Source organism: Nelumbo lutea, chromosome 5 (genome assembly GCF_056320005.1).
Source record: "Nelumbo lutea isolate HS-2025 chromosome 5, American lotus-T2T, whole genome shotgun sequence".
In the NCBI taxonomy this organism is placed as follows: Eukaryota; Viridiplantae; Streptophyta; class Magnoliopsida; order Proteales; family Nelumbonaceae; genus Nelumbo; species Nelumbo lutea.
The window spans coordinates 26183363-26207809 of NC_142688.1; the positions used below are offsets into that span (position 1 = coordinate 26183363).

Here is a 24447-nt window from a genome sequence, read left to right on the forward strand (position 1 = left end):
AAAAAGGTAAAAAAGAATTCTTGACCAGGAGAGAAGCTTTCTAATTCATTTCGTGGCGTCAGGGCTCGGTGTCAACATAAATGCGCCTAAGCGAATGCCTGAGGTAATGACAAGAGTTGGGGTCTCATTAATTTTTTTATCAACCCAAAAACATTGAATACCTAGATTCATATTAAATGGCAGCCCAAGAGGCAACCCAAGACAGATTTTTGTTGATATTTTATCTTCAATTTCTTCTTAATTTTTCATACTTTAATCATTATCATGACAATCTACCGCGTGCAATGCATGTGCATATAAATGTGGATTGGTAAGGGGAATCTTGGACCGCATTTGGACAAACATAGAATCTGTTTTGGAGCTTAATGAAAGACCAGGCCCTATCCCGCCCACACCAGCCATTCACTAGCCCGGGATAATATGATATATGTTACGCATAAAATTACAGAAAGGCCGAACTCAGGAAATTTGAACCCAGACCTAGCTAGGAAAGAATCGATAGTCAGTCAGCACTGGTTATTTTGATCTACAGAAGCATCTTCAAACATTAAAGTACTTCTAGTTGTAACAGGACGTATAGGGCATTTCGCTGTGGAGTAGGGAGTTCTACATCAAAGGATAACCCATTAAAGGGTGCAGAAAGTGAAATTATCACCGCAATAAAAACTTCATTCCATGCAATTAGGAGTATAATAACAGTAAAACAAAGGATGCACCAAAACAAAACTGAAAACATGATAAAACTATAGCCTTGTGATTGAAAAACAAGTAAATAGCTAAAAATACAAAGCCGATGAGAGCTTTTACTCCATCTTCCACTCCCCCACCAAGGGAGTGAAGCCCCAAATTTTTGTGAAATAAAATTGTCGGTGTTTGAACACAATGAAATTATAAAGCATGGAAAAGGAAACCCAAAATCAGATACCTGCCAATGGGGAAAATAATGAAATTTCTGTGCATTGAGAAAACAGAATTCTGGGTGGCCGAAGGGAGTCTCTTCACCAGGTAAACCTCCCTCTTTTCCCCGATTTTCCCCTCCCTCGACCATGCCTAGAACTCTTCTCATCAGCAGAAGGAGGCCGCACCCGCCCACTCCCAGTGCCTTTATTCCCCCTACCACGTCCTCTGACAGAAGTATTACCACCCCGCCTCCATCTTTCTGTTTGGCCATTAGCATCCTCCCCACTACCATCGCTGTCATCGTCAATATTATTCTCATCTTCAGAATCTGAAGAATCCTTGGACTTCTTCCTTTTATTGGAGTTGCCAGAAGCTTTGGTGCCACCTTTTTTAATATTTCTCTTGGATGCCGGACTTGTGTTTTTGGGTTCAGCACTCCCTGCATCAAGATTATTTAGACTTTCCATGGGAAATTCTAATTCCTACAACAGAAACCTTTCATATTCACAATTTTAGATACAAGAAAGTTACATCAGCACAACAAAATTTCCTATTAAACACGACCGATTAATTTAACAATCAAATTCTCAGTAGTTAAACTTCCAAAAAAACTCTGTAATACTCACCAGTAGCTAATGCATTTTTTGCGTAGTAGCCACCCTAAATTCATGCTCAAACCAGCATTTAAAATTTTGGCGCTTATCAGCCTGAAGTTTTCACCTTTATACCAAGCAATAAAACTCTCTGGGATTTAGGTTAAAATATGAGCATACAAGGCTCCCAGGGCCCCCTTTTCTTGGTAGAGAAAGGCTACCAGAGTCAAGTCTGTCAAGACAAGTCGCCCTTCTAGGACTCGGTGCCTAGAAAGAAACGGAGTCAAACACCTAAGGTGTTTATAGATATTAGTCACCACCAAAATGTTTATAGATACCTACCCTTCGCTATAGCCACCAAGATATTAGTCACCACCATTCATCATCTGAAAGGAGAGTTCACAAGAATACTTGTAATGATAAATTACTCAAAAATTCTCTGGGTTTAGGTCAAATTCCACACCAAACCTGCCTTGAGTTTTAGTCATTAGCTTTCAAGCTGGCTATAGCGAAGGGTAGGTATCAGGGGAGGGGCACCTTGTTGCCTAGATGGGCATGACCTAGGCGATGGATTTTTTCAAGTAAAAAACATGTAGGCTAGGTCCCTAGGTTCCATAACCATATTTCCTTAATAATTATAAACAACTATCATAAGAAAAGTATAAACGTCATGTTGAAGTATAGAAATTGAATATATTCATGAGAAGAAAAAAGAAAAGAGAAAATGTGTTGATTAGACAAAATTTTATGTTCTTCCTTTTTTTATGAATAAATTTTAAGTTCTTCCTTATTGGTTCAGGTTTTGAAGTCTTTGAGGGTTCAAGCACTTAGCAATGTCAGTGTTGATTAAACCCCAACAAATAAGAAAATAATAAAAAGAAATTAGCATATAAACACCCAACATGAATACTATGGTTTAATAATGTCAATTTATAATTATAATCTCAAAAAATAAGAATATATAAATATTTTATAGCACAATCTCCAAAACTGTGTGGCAATTAGGCAAGCCGAGCCTCCAAGGTTACCTTGTTGCCTAGGCATCGTCCTGACAACTATGGTTTTAGTGATGGGAATGAAATCTTTTCTGCCATCAATTGTATTTCTTAAAGAGAAATTTTCTGCCCATTTAAGGTGGGAAACTGGAAATGAAAAGCAGAACAGTATCAAGAAAAAAATTAAAATACAATAAAATTCTGAAATGGTAAAATTGAACTTGGTGCTTATAAATGAGGTTACTTATATCACTTTCAAAATAGGCATGTAAAAAAAATTAGTATAGATGTGCTAGGCCACCTTCGGCTGTTGGACATGAGGAAAAACCTATTACAGAGAACGAGTTCCATTGGTGCGGATAACCATGAGAGAGTGTTTTATACAGGACAGGATAGGGGTCCTACTCATTTAAGGTGGTGAGCTTCATGGGGTGAAGGAGGGGTTATAGGTGATGAGCTTCTGGATTTAACTCTCATTGGATTCTTTCTTTGTGTTCCTATCTGCAGTAAAGAGAAAATGGACAACCTTGAGGAGGGGTTAGGATTAGATAAGAGAAGATGAAGAGACGAGCAAAAGTAATGTTTGATTCCAAATATTTCCAACCTTCTTTGTTTGTTGCAGTTTCTAAAACAAGTGATAGCACCATCAATTTTGGGAAGGTAGGCAAGTTGGTAGAATCTCCACATGTCAAACAGATACATTTTACACTGGCAGCTTGGACACCTTTTCTTGGCCATAATTGAATGTGAAGCAGATCATAGATCAAACTCCCAATAGGATACTTAATCATCTGAGCAGTAAGATAAGTTTCCGCCTTTCTAATAATGCAGTGCTTATTCAAAAGCGAGGAGAAAACTATTGTAATATTTAAATGCCACGAATTCCCCATCCTACAATATAGCTCTCTTCAAATCTTAGACATCTCGGTTTTAGTTTACTAAAACTTGAAATCCTCACGGCACTTTTACAATATAACTTCCATTACTTCCACAGACAATGAAAAAAGAAGAATCAAGGATGCAATTTTTAATACAAGCATACCTTCAGCAGAAGTTTTTCCATCATAAACATTTAGCTGCCAAAAAGCAGAAATTATAGATAAATACCATTATAAGAAATTAAGTACAAATTAACAATGACAAAAATCATGTGTTAGAGACAAATACTACTGACAGAAATTAAACGAAAACAGTAAAAGTACACCAACATCAATACCCTTTAGCAAAGAATCATACACAACCATGCATGCATAACAATCAATACTATAACAAACCCTTTTCCCGTAGTCAGTAACTAAGGAAAAGCATCAACTAAAAGAACTTGAGCAAAGCCTGGAGGATTGGGAAGAGTGATCCAGCATAAAAAATGATCAGACAGCAAGACCCTCATAAAAAAGAGAGCTCTGAGTTCCGCATAATAAACCTCTGCATACTCCTAATAACTCTAGCTGGGACTTCGAAAACATATGATCAAGTCAGGAAAGCAAGTTGTCAAGTCTGGTTCTCCCAAATAAGGATATGTTCTTCCATGCAGACACTTTCTAATTCACTTGGTTCATCACTGGTTCCCAAAACACAATGGCCCTAGGTTAAGCAGAGGTACTATATGAAACTACACCTGAAACATGTCAATATAGTGTCATGTTTCAAGGGTGATCCCCTCAATGTTCAACCCAACAATTGTCAACAATAAGCCCTGCAAACCATTCAAAATAATTTAATAATACCTTTAAGATTTCTAGTCCAATCATCTAGCAGAGGACAAGTCAAAGAAGGGATCAATAGGGTTTTTTCATACTGGCATTAAATCCCCTAAGGTGAAGTTTAAGAATAAAAGGTTTCAGGAGGTCCAGTGCAAATTAAACTAAGCTAACTTCAGGTTTCAGGAAGATCATGTAGAAAACTCCTTCATATTATTTAATTAAATTTTACACTAAGACAAAAAAAATATCCAGTCAACTGCCACTGTCCTCACAGACACACTTTCACATGATCAGGATCAGGCCAAGTTCAAATTCATGCCATTTACAAATTCTCTAGATGGAGATGAGGGAAAGCCATATAAGGGCTTCTAGAGGATTCCATGCATCATCAACTTATCAGATGGGTTCCATCGAAGCAGAAATTTAATCAGAGCCTAGGTGTGATGAGTGCATGAAAGCTGGTTCATCGGAAATATAATTTTATATTCCCAATACAATTGAGCATTATTAAATAACAATTGTAAATTACTAATTCCATCTCTACAGATCCCACGATTCTATAAATGCAACCTCTAGTTTGTACTTTGTAGAATGAAATCTTCACAGAGAAAGATACAAGAATTCAAAAACTGAGACCAGTCAGGTATTCTATCACAAGTAACCAATACATTCCACACTCATCCAAAGACCAAAAGCAAGAAAAATACATGCATGAAAGTTTGATCATACATACCTCTTCAAGCCTTTCACCAACATTGGCTCTATCAACAATAACCATAGAATGGCCCAAACCACATGCAACACTACAGAAGAAATTCCACAATTAGATCCTGTGCCAGTAGGTCTAATAACATGGAATATGTTTAAAGGAAGCAGGAGCATTTTTTTAATAGACATACCCAAGGACATGCATACCCTCCAGGATGTCAACCTTTTTGGGTATGGCAGAAGATCTATGGTGGGGAAAAGCACATTTATTAGTAAAACTTGAAACAACAATTGAAGGTACAAACGAAAAGAGACATACAATTTCTAAAAGAAAGTGGGATATCAGCAGTAATCAAGTATACACAAGGGACCACTTACTTTGGCCCCATGGGACCATATCCAAGCTCTCCATATTGAGCATGACCCCAACTTATACATGATTCATCAGCTCCACATAAATGGTGCATGGAGCCTGAATCCATGCACCTTAGATGCCATCCACTAATAACGAGTCACAAGGACAACATTCAAACGATCAAGTTAGAGAAATATGACAGCTAATGTCCACAACAAAGCAAAATATGCACACAAAGAGAGATCCATAATAGCTGGCATTGTATACATTATGAGAAAGGAAAGCCATGATAATGTACCAACCACCAAATACCAATAGGCATGAAATGGGGTGGCCAGAACCTAGATAGCATATTTATCCAGATCATTAATGAGCACAACTCTCTTATGGTGGATTCAGAAATGTTGGAAGCAGATTTACAAATAAAATACATCTAGACATGTAATACCTTTTCTTTTAAGAAAAAGAATGTGCTTATTAAGCATATGCAATCCAATAACTTAAAGTCCATTTAAAACCTAATAAGTGGGTTAGGACCATGTCCTAGAAAGAACGCTAATGGGCTAAATAAAGCCCAATCAGGCCACTAAAGGAGTTTCCCACACCAAGTGCTGCAAGTCAGGCGAGGTTAGGTCAGGCTGAGGTCAATCACAATCCAGCATTCCAACCCACGTTGTTAAATCCAACCAATCCGATTTTCATTTTCAGGTTGGGTTGGGATCAAAGTGGGTTAGGTTGGGATTGAGATGGCTCAAGATCTACATTCCATCTTGCTAAACTTAATATTAGAGGATTACAGGTTCATTAATTTTAGCATTATTATATGTAGAAGGACAAAGTTATGGTTCTTTGAGAATATAATATTTATATCACACTCAAAAATTTTTGCCTTAAAACATAAAATTGTTTATACATATTCAAGTACATGTATGCATGTAAGCATGATTGCATGCATGCATGCATACATACATACACATTGATATAATATTTATACATCAAATGCAAATACGAAGACATGTCAGGTCAGGTGGAGTTGGATTGAATGAGTCGTGTAGTATGAGAATTTCTTTAAACTTTTGCACCAAAAACAAATTTGGCCCATCCTTTAATCACGTAATTTTTCTATCAATAACTGTAAACCTCAATTAAAAATAGAAAAACGGTATAATACAAAGAGTAAATATACAAAGTTAAGACATTAAGAATAAGAGATAAACAACTTATTTCTCCCCTTGACAGCACCCCTTCATTACAATTGTGCCCCTAAAAGAAATTGTCATCCTACCCCTTGGCTGGCTAATGTATCAGCAAAGGAATTAGCACTACGCTTACACCAGCTGAAGGATACTTCCATGTCCCTTGTTTTTTTTGATAAATGCATCCATGTCCCTTGTTTTTTTTTGATAAATGCATCCATGTCCCTTCTTAACCACCACAATTCTTTTCTTCTCATTATTGTAGATCCACATCTTCACTTCATCACCATGAAGCCAGTTTACAACCAATTGCGAAGTCCCCTTCCACTATTAGCTTCCTAATGTACAAAGACCTTGCCCTTTGCACACCTTCCATCATTTCCAAAACCTCTACTCTGAGAGAGTCACCCTCCCCCTAAATATAAAGCAATAATTCTCCCTTCTTCATCCCTAAATACACCTCCAATTCCTAATGGTCCTGGATTCCACATGCTACCACCATCAAAGTTAAGTTTGATAGATCTTGTTTCCCATGCTCATCACATTTTGAAGCATAGAATTCCTTATACACCTCTGCAATCCCAAGTCCCAGCCAACAACATTGCTCGAGTTTGAAGGAAATGGCAAGGTTCAATGTATCAAAATGTATCAGGGCACATCAGTTGATGCATATCGTATCAGTGACCCCCCCCCATATACATGGGTGTTTCGGGGCCTGACCTGGTTTAGGGGATAGACAGGCCTTAAAACCGAACCCCAGAACCAGTTAGAATTCCTTGGGGAACTATTCTTTCATAGTAGAATATCCCAACAGATACGTTCCCAGAATCTAATACCATTGCCACTGCAAAGATTATATCTGATAAAAGGAAGGAGATGGTAGGATTTTATTGATGGCCTTCCAAGTAGAGGCTCAATTTGTCCTTGTCGATGCTGCAACACCCCATCCACTATCCATGAGACAATGAATACTCGCTATGACCTTCGTCCATAATTTGTCTCTCACTAGAGGCATTCTCCACAGCCACTTCCCTAGAAAAGCAATGTTTCTCCTCTATATGTTCCTTATTCCCAACACCCCCCCCCCTATTTTTATCTCTACATGCGCCTTCCCCTTTCCACCTTCACCTATAATCCACCCCTCTTACCTTCACCCCCAATTCCCACATAAAGTCCCTCATTATCTTCTCTAAACTCTTTCCTACACCTAGTTGGATTTTAAACACTACAAGTAATAAACAGATAGGTTAGATAGGGTTGACCTAATCAAGGTAGCACTTCCTCCTAAATATAGATGCCCTAATCGAGGTAATTAACAAAGGATCTAGTTTACATTCAAGATCATCCAAATATAGAGGGTCATACATGGAACTAGCAAGGGCCAAGGGATAGACATAACAGAATACAAAAGAAAAAGGAAGAAAGAAAATCCTCATCCAATTTGTTGCACATCTTTTGTAGGAACCATTGGGGTTTTGGTATGCCTGCAGTTTTACAACTTTCCAGGATAACAACAATAATCTTGTAAAGGGACTTGCTACAAAAATAGCCAACTATGCCTATAGACAAGATGTATTGATTACATAAATTTAGAGTTTTCATCTTGTCATTTCCATGAAATTGAAGCAAAAATACCTTCTCCCATATAATTGTCGAATTAGTTTTACTGTCTTTTCAAGAAAGATTGGTGAGAGTTATCAAGTATATTTTCTATCTAATTAAGTGTTATTGATAAAAATGCATGTCCTCAACTTTACATTTCCCTGATTCCAAAAGTGGAAGATAAAAAAGAACTAAAAGACTACCAACCCATTACTATTATAGGGAGTGTCTACAACATGATCATAAAGGAATTGGCGAGTCATTTAAAGAAGGCATTGCAGCTCATCACCTCTCCATCACAGAGTGCCTTTGTTGATTGGAGTCAAATTTTGGGAGTTCATTGATTGCTAATGAATGCATTGATTCAACAATCAACAATGCATGCTATGAGTGTTGCATAAGTTGGACATGGAAAAGGAACATGAACATGTGCATTTCAAGTTTGTGTTTGTTCTGCTTCAAAAAATGTTTTTTTTATCAAAAAACGGTAACTTTCATTAGAAGATTTAAGAAAATACACTGTCACCACCCAGTTAAGGGTGTTTACCCCTACAAAATGCTTTCTAATTACAGAACAGCCCAAAACAAATTCTCTCTGAAAGTTCCTTGCTTTGCAAGGGTGTCCACTAGTCCATTCGCTGACCTCCCTGTCCACCTGAACAATGCCCTAACCTCCCTTGCTAAGCAGTTTATTTCCCTCATGAATTGCCTATGTACCCAAACCCCCAATTTAAGTGACTGAAACCACCCAATTAATAGTTTAGAGTCCACTTCTACCCAATCTGGTATAGGCCCCATTATTTAGCCAGCCTTAGACCTTGTAGCAAGGCCATAATCTCTGCCCTCAAAGAGTCTCCATCACCTATCGGACCAAAATGCAGTGCAACCATTCTGCCCTCCCAGTCTCTGAAGGCTCCTCCTACCCCCGAGGGACCCGGGTTGCCTAAGGAGCTCCCATCGAATCATCAGTTTGCCAGTGTACCAACCTCTAAACAAATCATCAGTTGAATAATCTTTAAATAAAGGAGATGCTTTTAAGCCAATGAATGACCTTGGTGGATATGCAATCAATGATTTGCTCCTTAGATCTTTCAAAACCCTGGAACATCCTATTGTTTCTTTCTTCCCTGATTGACCACAAAACAGATGCTCTTGTTGCTCTCCCCTTCATTGGAAATCTAAAGAAGTTTGGATGAAAGAGTCTTGCTACATCCAAAGGAGGGGTCCACCTGCATCCAGAGAGAGAAGAAAACCAATTCCAAGCAAAGGATACAAAAGAACAGGATATTGATAACTGTATAATGGTCTCATCACAGGCCAAGCAGAGGCTACACACATGGGGTGAAAGGCAGTAGTTTGGCCTTCTTTTTTGCAACATATCCAAGGTGTTGATTTTTTGGAGTACCACCTCCCAACAAAAGACCCTTATTTTGGGGGGTACAAGGTTACACCAAACCTCCTTTGTTGGCAAGGATCCTGCCATGTTAGATGATTGGAGAAGAGCATTGTAGAAAGAAGCACCAGTGAAAAACCCAGAAGGAGAGAGACTGACCAAATTCTGCTATCCAAGCAAGACTGCTTCAAAAAATGTTTCTAGGGTCAAGTGGAGAGAAGTCAGAGAATGGATGCAAGTGTGCATTTCATAACCAATCTTGTTAAGTATGACAAATGGTGCTACATACGCTAATAACGAAGGCTAAAGGGGATTGTGGCAGGGCAATATGGATAGTCCTATATCCCCTTTCCCATTTAGCATTGTTGTGGAGGCTTTAAGTAGGTTTTTGCAAAGGCTGAAACAGGGGGTGAAGAGAATGCTTCAAGGTAGGCACTTCAGTGATAGGATTCTCCTTTCGAATAATCTTGGTGCAAGTGATGTCCATCATCATCATCTAAACTTTGTCCTAACTCTATGGGGTCGGCAACATGAATCCTCCTTTTCCATTCTGCTGTTCAATGCCATATCCATCATCAAAGAAGCCCCAAGCCTTGTTGAAACTACAAGGTGAGCACCTCTGTTTAGTGCAATTATCTTTTAGAAAGATTCTTGGCGTGGGGATAGAGCCCCTATGCCTCCTACACCCAAGCTTATTTTGTCTTACTCAAAATAAGGAGGCCACTATTAGGGAATAAAACGGCATCATCATGCCCAGGTGCTATGGAGACACATTTACATTACTCCTTAAATAATTCGGAGGCAGACTTCATTCTGGTACTCTTGGAAGCAACTCAGCAAGGTCCATGTCCAGCCCAATGCTCAAGATATTAGAATATGCAAGGGGAACAACTCGGATTTCCTTTTGTCAAATATTTTTATGATCAATTAGTGAAAAGCCTAAAGTATTTCAGGTTCCATCCAAGGCCTCTTTCTTTGTATGGAAAATTACAGCTGATAAGATTCTTAGTATTAATGTTATCAACAAAGAGCTAGCATTGGACAACGGGTGTTGTTTACGTGGCAAATCCAAGTTAGTCAACACCCGATCCATTGTCATTTCTCTTGGGCATGTTTGGATGCATTTTCTGAAATCATTTAGAAGATTGTAAGTTATCCTGGATGATCTGCCAACACCACTTCCACATTGCCAGCAGAAGGGATACTGTTACTGTATCAGAGGCAAAATTCTATGGAATATACTTCCACTTACTACCTGTTGGAAAAAGAGGAAAGAGATGAAATGAAGAATTTACGAGAACAAGTGGAATGACAAAAATCATTTATTAAATCTAATGTAAGAATTGAGGGCATCCTCACATGGTGGGCACTAGCCATCAAAGATTTTGAATTTTTCAAATTGGAAAATTATAGAGATCACCAGAACAGTGTTATTTTCAATGCATCCTTTGCAGGACAGGTGGACTAATGTTGAATTTGGCATTGTAAGGAGTTCTTATTCTCTCATTTGAGTACTTTTTATTGGAGTCAACCTCTCCCTCTTTTTTCACTTATGAAATCCTTACCATTATCAAATCAAAGTTATTGATCTCAGAATATTTATAATTTGATTGCTTACCCAAAAACAACATATTTGATTTTTGTGACTCCATCAAAAACAAATTGATTAACATAAGCTGTCTAAAAAGGCATAATCAATCACTAAGTGGCATTTTTTTTGAACTCTAACGAAATTTATGTGAAGGCAGAATGCTGCACTTTTTTAACACATTTTTATTCAGGGAAGTGATTCAACACATCCCTAGTGAAAGAACAAAAGAATCACCAACTAATTAAATAAAAATCAAGGCAAGTGACCTCTAAACTCAGCCCCTGATTGAATCTAGACTCAAGCTTTAATTGAATATCCAAACAACATATCCTAAAACGATGCTTATTCATTTCATTAGGTCGGTTTAGAAACAAGTTAGGGTTAGAGCTTCTTTTGTAAGGACATCACTTGCCTCCATAAATAGCCATGTGCACTTTCACTTGGAGGTTAGTGAAGATGAAGTGTTGAATGAATTTTGTTATAGCAATCCTTCCAAAACTGTGAAATGGACCAGGAATCCTCACATTAAGGGACAAAACTTGGGTAAGGTTGGGTCAACAAACTGTTAGATTTCGAATTGGCCTGAGTCCAATGTAGTTGAAATTCTTTAAATCGGGCAACCAGCCTTGTACCAACCCCAACCTCTCACGATTGACACAAGCCCCCCCCCCCCGGTTTTCTAAACATAGGTGCTAGCTGTGGCGCTGTGCTACCAAAAAGAAAGATCTTAGAAACCAGCCTCAAATGCAAACAAAGATTAAAAGAAAAAAAACCAAATAACAATAAGATAGCTAAATAAAATCACAAACACACCAATGCTGATCAAATAATGATAAACATGGAATGCCAACTATGAGAGTGGATATGCTACTGAGTTATTTAGTGAGGACCCCAACTGAAATAGGAATCTTAACCATGACAAAGTAGCACGGGAGCCCAAACAAGCCCCACAGGTTCCTTGCATCAGCATCTAAAAATAAGGTAAATTTCATACCAAAAAAAAATCAAAAATACTCTCTTTTCCCAAATTCCATAGTAAAATAATTAAATCTTCAATGGCTAATATCAGTTTGTGAAATCACTAATAAAAGATATAGCGCAGATGGGAACTGTGAGATTGAGTGACCAATCAGAATGTCCCAACCTGGTGGACAGTTTAAACTTCGGATCAGCCACATCAACCCTACACAACAGAAATAAGGCCAGTAATGTAGGAAATGTAAACAAGTTAAGACACCAGAGACAACCTTAAATCCATAACAGGCTTAGGGTACATCCAGTCATCACCAGTGTTCTTTATCTTGCCCCACATATACAATTGCCCTCCACCTAGCAAAGAAAAAAGATGTAATTATAAATTCCAAACAGATAGAAAATAAATATTAAAACTCAATGCAAACAAAGTAACACTAATTAATAACAAAAAGTAAAGCTGGGAATCAACCACATTACTAACATTATACAAAAGATCAATAAAATAAAGACAAAGCAAATTAGAGCAGAACAGATTAAAGAAAAAAATGCATGTTTATCAATGACCTCTGAAGAAAAAATGTCCAACCCTTACCAACAAAAAAATACCAGCTCTGCCTATCATACTTTTCAAATAAATGTAACAAACAAAATTTAACTGCTACTTCACCAAAATATGCCATCCCATATCCTAAGACAATACAATGTCAACTATTATATCTCTTACATAATTCCAAGGAGTATTTTCTTGTCCACGGTTTAAGAACATCAAATGCATAAAATAATATCAATTACCAAATTAGAAACATAATCGCCAAACTGGGAAGACTCAAATCCATAAAAACCACCATTGACAAAGACCACTCAGTCCAGACATCACAATATCACATTTGGAAAGAAGAGAAAATATGCATGCAACATACAAAATATAACCCAAATAAAATAGAGGGATATCATGGGGCCAGCACATTCCCTGCCACCTACTTCCCATCATTTCCAGACTGCAAGAATTCATATTGAGGTTACACATCCGATCTACTTGTTCTGCGACTGCTGCTACACAACATCTACAAGCGACTTTATCTAAGAATCATCTCGGGGCAATATTCAGCTAATTTCTCCTAATGAACAGAATTTTATATGACAGAAAGTTGTCACAAGAACCCCAACCCAAAGCCTTAGGGCCAAGTTATATTTGCAAGGGCTATACATGAAACCAATCCCATTACCTTCCCACAGTTCAACAGAACCTGCCTTTGCTGCCCCTGCTTGGATTGCAGGCCAGTCAAGAAGCAGTTAGAAGAGCTCTTTTCACCATCAGTAGAAACAACCCCCTATTGTTCAATGAATTATTAAAAAATCAAATATGAATCAACTTTTACAGCTGAATCAGACATTCAAAAAGAAAACAAAGAAAGATAATTGAAATGTTTTAAATGAGTGATCATGAAAAAGCATACAGGACACATCAATTAACCCAAAATGATGAATTTCAACTAGATGCAACATTATTTTAATTCCATTAAAAGTGGTAAAAAATGTTACATCCAGTAACAGGAGCAATCACAGGAGTTTACTTTGATATCAAAACCAAGGAAAAACAATATTGAAGCCAGAATAAAGAAAACTATAATCCAAAAAATGCCACTAGAAGTTTAATAGGCAGAAGCATAAAAATAAGGAGCTTCATGAGACTAGAGTGTTATTATTCCCTACCAACCCATAGGGCTACTACTCTCCAGTCTCCACCCACTTGGAATATTATTCCAGAACATACTTCATCATATATCTATGCCAGCTAAGTATGAACCATCCTGAGTTAAGCAATTTAGCATTCACTAATGCAGATTAAATGATTCAACTAGCTTTGAGTGAAATTGAGGGACAGGGACGAGTGAACAATCCAGCAATGGGCAGGACTTCCTGTAAAATCCTGCTCCTGCAATAGAAAAACCAAGCTGTAAAAATAGCAACTTTAGCTCAGTTGAGATGAAAAAGACTCGACAGTAGCATAAAAACTATGGCAAAATAAACTTAGAGTTAACAAGCTCAAACTTTTCAGCATTAAAGGAACAAAAGAAGTAATGGGGACATTTTAGTCATCTTCACATGTCCTACATGTATAGGGTATTCCATCAATTCAGAAACTACTGGCTGTTGTACAAGGGTTGAGTTTGGGGAAGAAGACACTCGGACTCAGAATGCTCCAAAGATGCATCATTCAACAATATCAATTCTCAGAATGAGCCTTTTTTTTATGAATAATTCTCAGAATGAGCTTTAAGAGATCAAAAAAATTGTTCCAGTAAGCTCTGAACATCCAAACTTAAAATTAATTCTTAGAATCAAGAAATCATCATAACTAACTCCCCTAAAGCATGCCAAACAAGGATCATGGCAATACAGGAATATAACAAGAGATTGTTCACCTATCAAGAGAGCTGGGTGCAACTTTCAGATGGAAGTTTGTTGACGTACATATCATTCATTTCTCATAATCAATAAAATCTAACAATTACCAAAAAAGAACAAAACCAAAGAGTAGGATATATAGAAAGGATACCAGAAATAAAACAATGGATACATTAGTGCACAATTGATGACTTTTAAAGACATGACAATCACATCAACCCTACAGAAGAAATAAAGCAATACCAGCTGTGCATGCAGAACTAACAGAACCAGCTGAAACCACTGCATCAGGAGGGAGAACATTCTGCCTTTGAAAGACTTCAACACGACGAGGAACCCATTCATCCTTCTGTTCTCTATGCCCAAGCCTATATCACCAACTAAATGGTTACATGCTTGATGAAAAATGACCGCAAATAAAAACAAATACAAGAATGACAAACAAGAAGTAACAATTGCTAAGATTCTAACCTTCCATAGCCACCAAATCCCCATCTGAACATGCAGCATGAAGGAAAAAGGATTAATTACTTCAATGGAACTTGTCCATCGTTTGTCAATCAACCAAAACTAATCCAGGGCAAATTAAAGAAATGAAACAGATGCTTACGTATACACAAATCCTTTTGAATCCACAGCAACTGGCTTCCATAAACAATAGTGGGTGTTAAGAAAAATGAAATGAAACAATCAAGCATCCAACCACATGGGATGAAAGCCAAAATGAGCAAGACAGAGGAAAACAGAGGGAAGGAAAGGAGAAATAACCTGTATGGTTTGTTCCACATGAAACTTTGACAATGGTTTCTCCTGCAAGAGAAGCAATAGCTCTTGGTCGAGGCTGAGGTTCATATGCCAGTCTTACTGAGCTTTCTTTGGCATTGTACTACAAAGACAACATTATTTAAGTATTCCAAGCAAAAGACAAACATAGAACAAAAGGAATCATAATCCAAACCTTTGTACCTCATTATCCGTCCCATGTCCAAGTTGGCCATACTGTGGAAGACCTGCAGTTCTGAAAGACAAAAGGCAGTCTAAAAGTAAGCAAGCAAACCAAGCAACTAGGAACTTCAAAAACGTAACCAGGAAATTGCAGTAGGGCCGTTCACAGGTTGGTTCAGTTCGGTTTAATTTACTTGTACCGACCAAACTGACACTGTCAGTTTGCTTATTTGACTAATCGCAACTGACCGTTATGCTTATGAAACGGTTCTGTTAAACTGATTTTGAATGCATTTGGTCGGTTTAATCGGTTGGCAAAACTAAAAACTTCAAATAACAAGACAGGCTGCCGTAGGAATTACCATCTCAGTATTCTATTTTTTATAATTGATCTGTGTATGTGTCAGATGAGAGAAATTATATTCAGTTAACATTGTGGGACCCATGGGATCCACTTTCATAATGAAAATTGTGCTTGACATCCCACTAATATTGAGTAACATTCGGTTTGTGATATAATAAACCATAGCCAAATTTAAGGATCAGATTGTACATTTTTTTCAACTCGAAACTGACAGACCATTTTTCAGAACCAACCAAATCGGGTTGACCAGTTGAATTGGATCAGTTCAAACCATTTTGTGAACAGACCAACAACTTACAATAAAAAACAACAAAACTGAAGGAAATCTACAAACCATACAGTATAGAAGATCCTTGGATAGAAGATAGCCACACAGTAAAGTCAGCACCACAAACAGCATTTGTAACTTCAGACACCAGACAGCGGATAGGAGATAGCTCAATTTCTACAGAAATTAAAGCAGAGATGACATTAAATTACAAGTTACATGGCTTTACCAGGATGTGCACAATACAGAAACCAGACAGAAAAATGAAAACCAAACTTCTAAAGCCGACCTAGAGTAAGCCCATTATTAAAAGCTATAGTCATCTATGTATGGTAATAAAGATGTACTAACCATGTTAAATTAACAAGTAGAATAGAAACCAACATGACCAAAATAAGAAATCATTCACAGACCAATCTTAACACTGCCTCCTATGCATCCTAACAAAGATTCTCCACTCGTACCCAATACAACAGAAAAAAAAAACAAAATAAATCATTGAATGCTTTCTCTCCATTGTCTGTCACTATTGTTCCCACTACCACCAAGACAACATAATGTAAACATTACATCCCTTGTCTCATCTGTATCCAAAGAGGATGATCTTTCCTTGTTAAGCATGCTTCCAATGGCGTGGCAACCCAGGTGAAGGGCAGACTGGCAGAGATATATTTTGATGAGGTAAGATTGTTTTCTTTAAACAACTGATAATTATACAGTATTTATCACGAGATTTGGTTGATCAATTTTGGATGAAACCAATGACAAGAAGTTTTTACTTCTTTAGTTTCCTGAAGTATGTGATACTCCAATTTACTTTCTTTATTCTTCATTTTTTCCAGTCAAGTGACAAAAAATAAAGTTAAGATATAAACAGGCCATATCTTTAAATGCAATATATTGCATTTTATTTTAGTATTATCATTGAAAACAGTGTAGCATCTAAACAGTGAAGAGGCAAGTCCATCAAAACTTCAGTGGGACTGAACCCATGCATGGCACCTAAGCCCCTTGTGATCCAAGCCAAATCCTAGAGCTACAACTTGAAACCGAGGAGAAAGAGAAGAGGTGCTCACAAGTCTCAAGAAGGATGAGGAATGGGTTTAGGTGGTAGCTAGATACGATTGCAGAGGAAAGAAGAAAGTGGTTTGGAGGGCCGTGAATGATCAGGATGGCTCTAAACAGCACCAAAGCTCTGATAGCTGCGAGCAGATGGCCATTTCAGGTGTGCAGAGCATTGAAAGCATTGAGAAGAAAAAAGGTTGGAGCTTGATTGCCAGTCTGGCAACTGAGATTTGTTTTGGATATTTCTTGGTTAACATTCAACCTGAAGAGGTACAAGTAGGCTGCACAATCTCAACATATCAAGCTGCTGAACGTTTAGAAGGAGAAGGGAGGGAGAAAAGGGAGAAAAGAGAGGAGTGGTAGAAGTGGAGGGAGTTGTAGGGGGGTACGAGTTGTAGGATGGGATGGAGAGGAGGGGAGGCTCCTCAAAGGGGTGAAGACAAGTTTTCAGGAGACATTTGCTGCGCAAAGGACATGAGAATAAGGGAGAAAGTGATTTGCAGGAAGGTTGCAATGATTACTTGAATCTAGAGGTTCCAATTGGAAAAGCTTGGAATTGAACTGGGTCGGAAAAGAAAGATTGCGACCAACAATGATGCCAATGGCAATTCGATGGTGTTGAAGAAAGCCCGGGTTTGCTGTAAACCTCACATTGTCCATGAAACTAAAATTTTTTTTCAAGACTGAAAGTCTGAAAGATGGTCTTGGTAATCCTACAAACAGATATAAGATAATCTATAGGAAAAAAGGATCAAAGTCAAAATTATGAATAATGAGGTTGTTGAGGGGAGGGGAATTGAGTTTCAAGATCTAGGTGGGACAAAGCTTCAGCTGTTGACCTCGTTTAAGCCTCTGAAGAAAGTTTAATGTTAATTTCAGGGTTGAGGAAAAGGAAAAGGGAGCTATGAGGTAGACAAATGGGTTGATGAGGCTCTCTCAGTCGGTTAGAAGGAGAAGGGAGGAAGAGTGGAGATCAAGAGTTTGGCTGATAGGAATGTTAGGGTTGGTAAGTAGAGCTTAGGATTGTTTTTCTGAAGTGGTGGGGAGTTCACAAGAAGGGCCTTTATAGATATTGAAATGGGGAGAAAAGAAGAAAGGCTGAAGATGATCATAGTAGGGGAAGAGGAGAGATAAAGTTTCAAAGCTGATGACTAACGTTGCAGTCAGGCAGGCAAGGATTATATCTAAGTACTGGTGCGCTTTTTACTGTACAGTTATACTAATCTCCTTTTTTTCCTTTTTATTATCAAAAAAAAAAGAAAAGATGAAACTGAGCTCAACAAAGCAGAGTTAAATCCAGATGGTTGGCAGACTTACAGAAAATGAGTGATCACATCATAGCGATCATTGATTTGGATACCATTAATTGACAAGACTAAAAAACTAATACATGCAAGCAAAATAATTTTGGCAAACAGCAGGGACTCACAAAGCAGGAGAATGGACCAAGATAGAAGCAACAGAACAGCTGTGCTTGTGATCACATAACAAATCACTCGTGGGCCTATTTTTACATGTAATCATTAGCCTGTTATACAAAACACAAAACACCAAAAGTTTCATCCGCAAGCACATATCCTGTGATGCTCAAGACCCAATAGGAATACACATGATCTAGTGGATCAAACTTTCTAATCAATAGGCCTACCATTCCTTATTGAACCAGAACCCAACTGTCCATGTTTATTCCAGCCAAAAGAGAAGGAGATTCCATCTTCAGTTACTACCACTGTATGGCTCCTTCCTGCTCCTGCTTTGATGATTTTATATCTACACCAATAACAAAATTAATTTAGACTTTTTATAATAACAGACAATTTTCTTGAAGGAAAGTGCACGTTAGAGAAGGAGGTGAGTTTGTTTCACCTCAGAAAGAATGAAAAAAAACAATAATGCATCAAAATTACTACTGGTCAACACTTGCAGCATTAAAAGTAAACTAAAATTCTAAAACTTATCACTGGTGAACAGATTATCCACAACTTCATATGAAGTGGCCACTGGCCAGTCCATTTGACAGGTAAACCTAGCAATCACAAACCCATCCAACACTACATTATACAAGGTCTCAGAGAGGGCCCCTTTGTGATGGGTAAGTTCTGGATCTATTTATTGAGCATGAATAATAATTGGGTCAGTACCAAGCCCACCATGTACCAAACCAATAAAGACCCAATGCAACAAAAGTGTATCATCATTCTGTCCCTACCTTTAGGATTTGTTTGTCTTTCTTAAAATAATAATACCTTCACATAATGTCAGAACTTGCCAGTTGACGTGTTTATTGTTGAATTAGGGCTTTTAAGATCTACCATCAAGTTTATTTTGGCTAATCATAAAAATATCACAGTTTAGGCCTTTGTTAATGGTCCAGTCCCATTGAGTCAGACCCATTAGGTCCAATTAACAATGGCGTCAATTATGGGCCTGTAATTTACAGGCCATATGGGGTCTTAATTCGGACCAGATCTGACTATACTATCATATGGTTGGGACCAGCACCACCCCCAGCCAGCTCAAACCTGATCTGTTGATAGATCTAAGTGGATAATAGACCATTCTGCATTATGGAACAAATGATAGCAAGTTAGCAACAACTGTTCCGCTACTTTAATGCTTTACTTCAAATATAACCTTGTACCACTACCTCCAAATACACCCAACCTTTGCAAAAAGGACAATTCAGCATGAAGCAACTAAAATAAGCCAAGTTAATGGCTTTAGTTCTAAGCAGCAGAACAAAAAGCATTAAGCTGCCTACTTAGCTTCCCTTAAGTAGCTCCACAAACCAAAAGAATGCATTGCAACAGCACCAAATAAATATCTCACTATCATAAATCAGCATTGAAAACGCTAAACAAAAGGAAGTTGTGTTCATCATTCCACAAATTGTATGTCATATGCTGGCTATTTTGCATGAGTTCAATGTGGTGCTGGTTTTGGGAAAGTGTCTAGGAGGCTGGGACCCCAGGGCATTTGCCATTAAATTCTTCAAACACAGGTAATTAGCTAAAGTTAATCTAATAATTCATTATGACACATAGCACATCAAAACATTGAACAATAAATAATTAGTTTCTAACAACAAAAAGTAACATAGATTTTAGATGTATACCATTATTACCATCTAAAAAGGGAAGAATAAGTAGCGGAATTAAATAATAAGAATTCTGTTACGATCCATTTGTCCCATAGTAGTATGGGATGGCTAATGTGAGGTATCCCACATCGGTAGTATGGGATGCTGTTGTAAGATATATATGTGCTTGGGTTCCCTCCCTCTAACAGCTAGCTTTTAGGGGTGAATTCTCCTAAGGCACATAACAAATTGTTACAAAATAACTAAAACTTTGGAAATAACTACCAACAAAAAGTTGGTGTTTTAGGAAATCCAAAAGGAATTTTTAGTCCTCATAAGGTGGTCCACCTTTGAAATGGGCATTTCCTTCTACTATTAAATTTCTCTTTACTTGTTTTTTCTGGTACATTAATTGCATGCTAACTTGATAGTGTTCTGGTGGCAATACACCACAAATAATGGGCTACTATTAAAGAAATTAAAGAAAAATTACAGCAACCAATTGTCAACATTATCCATCAACCAAGCCTTATCCCAACTATATGGGGACCATGGAGTCGGCTACATGAAGCCTGTCTTGTCATTCTGTTCCGTTGAATGCCATATTAAATTATGAATGCAACCAATTGGCAACAGTTAAGCTAGAAATTCTGTAGTTAACAATATAAGTATGCTATTATATTTACCAAGGTGGAGCCTATGTATGAACCCGGGTTCAAGAAACCACCACTACAGGTCACTAAACCTCTGGAGAGGCCATCAGTATCAATATTCCATTACAAATTCACGTATGTACCTAATGATGGCCTTCTCTTTGGTTTAAAGGGATGTTTTATCCAACCTAAACTCGCAGATTAACCAAATGAAAATAGTGTTCCTGATTCAATCATTACTGAAGAGTTTCTTAGAGATTATGTTGCTACTCTAATGTACAGGTATAGGATCTGCATCAGACGCACCAAATTCCTTCTGTTTTTCCAACGTTAATCTTTGACAAATTGGGCATGTATTATCTTAAATGGACTTGCGAACAACAATAAAAAAAAACATGGCAACCAGTGAGCAGTGGCTGAGAGGGGAATGTATGCAATTCAAAAGCGACAATAATGCTCCTTTAACATCATGCAAAGTAGACTTATGTATATTATTACAATTTTACTTCTCCTTTTGTACCTATTAATAAAGGAATGCATCTAAGCTATTATGGATAAATTCCTTTTATGATTAGAAATTAAACATTTATGGTCCAAAGTATGGTAATATAATATTTTCTTATTGGCAAACAAACAAATCAATGCTTTGTTCTGTGCAAGGAACCATTCAATCCCTCCTCTGGGTTCCTGTCCACAAAACAGAGTCTTGCATGTCTCTCTTTATCTGGCTCAAAGTTACCACTTTGGGAATTGCTAAACAGTAAACATTGCCCAATCTAATCGAATTGAATAGAAAAAAAAAAAAAAGAAGAGCATAACCCAGTTACGAATAATGAAGAGAAAAAGAAAAATTGAATTGTCTGAAATAATCTTATCTCCTAGTTGAAAAGAGGAATGCAATCAGACACAACAAAAGTAGGCAGTCATAATAGATCTGTCATTTGAAAGATGGGAGACCATATCTATGGGTATCTTGTGGCCCAACTGGACAAGTGAAAAGGAATGCAAAGCTTGCTTCTGGTTCAACCAGCAGGATGGACAAAGCAGCTTGCTGAGAAAAGATTCAACCTTCAAGAGTTGGTGATTCAGAGAATTTGACAAAAAAAAAAAAAAAAACAAAGCCCTCAGCAAGTTTGTTGAGGTGTACCATACATTACTGCAAAAGGTAATGTAAACTAGAATATCATAATCTAAATTAACAAACAAGTGAATGAATCATCTTAATGTTTTGTTTGGAAAATGGGATCAGAAAAGAAATGATTTTCTTTTTTATCTTTTTTGCAACTTTCTTTTTGATTGTCTATGAATAAGCAAACAACAAAAAATCCTTAGTTTCCTTTATCTTGCACTCTCATTCCTCCTTATTTTCTTTGCAATCACAGTGATAATCAACATCCATATCCAAGTAGCATAGTTTCTACAAGTAGGCAGTCATAATAGAAGATCTGTCATCTGAAAGATGGGAGACCATATCTATGGGTATCTTGTGGCCCAGCATTTTGGTGAAGAAAGTGGACAAGTGAAAAGGAATGGGTTTCTACAAGTACCTTAAAAGGTTACTCCAAAAGGACATCACCTGTTTGGCCCATTTATATTAACAAGATCCATCATACCAATCACAAGGGATAGCTATCAAGATTCATGGAATTGGGGACAATATTGATTTCAAAGAGGATAAAGGATCCTTAATTATTAGGAAATAGTGATCAAGCTTTTGTATATGTTAAGTTATAATAAAATAGTAAATAAATCTAGGTGGATTTAGATTCAAACTGGCCTAGATTTAGATAAGATTTGATTATAGTTAATATTAGGTATGAACATATTTGGAAAGGAAAGTAGGACAGGACGCAGCTTATTATTTCTGTAAATGCTATGACGTATGGCTAGAAATGTAAGAGATAAAATGAATTTGAACAATTGCTCTTGAGGAGGGCCGCCACAATTGGAATGTGCTTTTTATATTTCGTTTGCGTTTGTGTCTATATTTTCTAGGTAAAATCATTTGGCACTTAATGGACTGTTCTTGAACTACCCCGTCACAGGGAAGCTATAAAAAATTAGGAACCATCTTCAACCTGGCAACCACATATTGCAAGTCCAACGTTTCAAACTAACTCTACCAACTAGTATGAACCACAACCTTATAAGAGGATAATCAGAATAACCTGAAAACCAGGCAGATTGCATTCAACCAGCTAATGATTCATGGCGTGTGCAGCATGGAGGAAGAGAATCGAAAGGGCCGCAACGCATTACCAAAAAGAGAAGAAAATTCCTCGATAATGAAGAAAGCACCATCTCCAAGACAAGTAAAGAGCCTAAGCAACAAAAGAATATAAATAACCTCAAACTAAGAAAAAGGCAGCTTACTTCGATAGGTCAGACACAACTGTTGGTCGATCACGCTGAAGCGTATCTCCATGTCCCAACTGCCCCTTCTGCGTACCCTCGGATGATAAATTTGAAGAAAAAGGTTTAAAATTTACGTTTGAGAGAGAGAAATAAATTATATTTCAGCATCTCGTCTCATACCTCATTTCGGCCCCAAGTGTAGCAACGACCTTCAACATCCAAAGCCACACAGTGACAAGACGCTGCGGAGAGATTAAGAAATATAAGCTCTTTCAGAAGTAAGAAAGATAACAGCATATTCTGCACTAACGGGTCCGCTTATCATCAACAACAAAAGAAACAAAACAACAGAAAACCAAGAAAGATCCTGACAGTCAGAGCTGCATCCGCAACAACATTAGACAAGTAACCCCAACGTTTGCACGATTGTTTCGAAAAAGAAAGGGAAAATAAAAAACAAAATAAATAAAACTTACTGCAACCCGAAGCAACAAAACGAATGTCGACACCAACAAGAGGCCGCAAGCGAGTGGGTGAAACCAAGTTCCCATCAGCTGGAGTTCCTTTACGGCCAATGGTATCCCAATTAGTTCCGCCGCAAAACAACAGCTCTCCACCCTTTACAACCTTCTCCTCCTCCTGTCCCGTGTTAGTCTCCGCTTCGGCAACAGACATTTTTGACCCAGACCAACAAAAAAAAGAACAAGAACAAGAAGAAAACCCGGAGAAACAAAAGCCGAAAAAAATGATGTAACTAACAGCAAGTGAACGGAAGTCCGACGAGATAACGTTCGTGGAAAAGCGGCGGGAAATAGGAGAAAACGGCTAGCCAAAGGGAGAGAAAGGATTGGCCCTAGATCTGCCTTCTGAGTTCCGAGAGGAAGAAAAACCCTCGTTGAAACAAAGCAGTAACCTTAAATAAATAAATAAATAAAAGAGGTTAAATCAACATACAAGAAATTATCATAAACCACGGAGAGGAATGTTGCGTTTGTAGGTATTTGTTAGTGTCAATGACATGGCCAACAGATTTCAATCCATTTCCCTTTTTCTCTTCTCCCATTACTTCTCTCTTTGTTTCTTCATTTTTTTTTTTTTCTCCCTTGGACTGAGGCGGCCGGACTACGGAGTCGGAGTCGTCAGACTCGAGTCACTTTCTTTCAGATTTTCATCTTTTCGTGTTCGATTTCCCGGGGATTGGGCCATCGGGGTAGCTCCAACCTCTACATCCTCAACCTATGAGAAAACACCACGTAAGCCTCTTACACATAGGTCCCTAGTGAATGGCCATGATTTCC

General features: G+C 37.7%; 1 protein-coding gene across 1 annotated transcript; it reads right to left on the reverse strand.

Annotated features, from left to right (window-relative positions):
- Positions 1–735: 735 nt before the first annotated feature.
- On the reverse strand, positions 736–24447 carry LOC148851178 (uncharacterized). Its single transcript, XM_088945274.1, has 16 exons — positions 23626–24447; positions 23330–23391; positions 23168–23235; positions 18711–18832; positions 16069–16174; positions 15387–15438; positions 15189–15306; positions 15031–15061; positions 14892–14915; positions 14664–14788; positions 12284–12365; positions 5278–5400; positions 5091–5144; positions 4925–4994; positions 3531–3564; positions 736–1339 (listed from the first exon to the last, which is right to left on the reverse strand). The coding sequence occupies exons 1-16, from the start codon at positions 23822–23824 to the stop codon at positions 999–1001; spliced, it is 1611 nt and encodes a 536-aa protein (XP_088801400.1). The 5' UTR covers positions 23825–24447; the 3' UTR covers positions 736–998.

Excerpts from the sequence above, each read along its gene's own strand:
- LOC148851178 (XM_088945274.1), bottom strand. The coding sequence starts at position 23,824 with ATGTCTGTTGCCGAAGCGGAGACTAACACGGGACAGGAGGAGGAGAAG. Across the intron at positions 14,916-15,030 it reads TCAAAAGGATTTGTGTATAC|ATGGGGATTTGGTGGCTATG; the intron begins GTAAGCATCTGT and ends CTGCATGTTCAG. Across the intron at positions 3,565-4,924 it reads TTGGTGAAAGGCTTGAAGAG|CTAAATGTTTATGATGGAAA; the intron begins GTATGTATGATC and ends GCTTTTTGGCAG.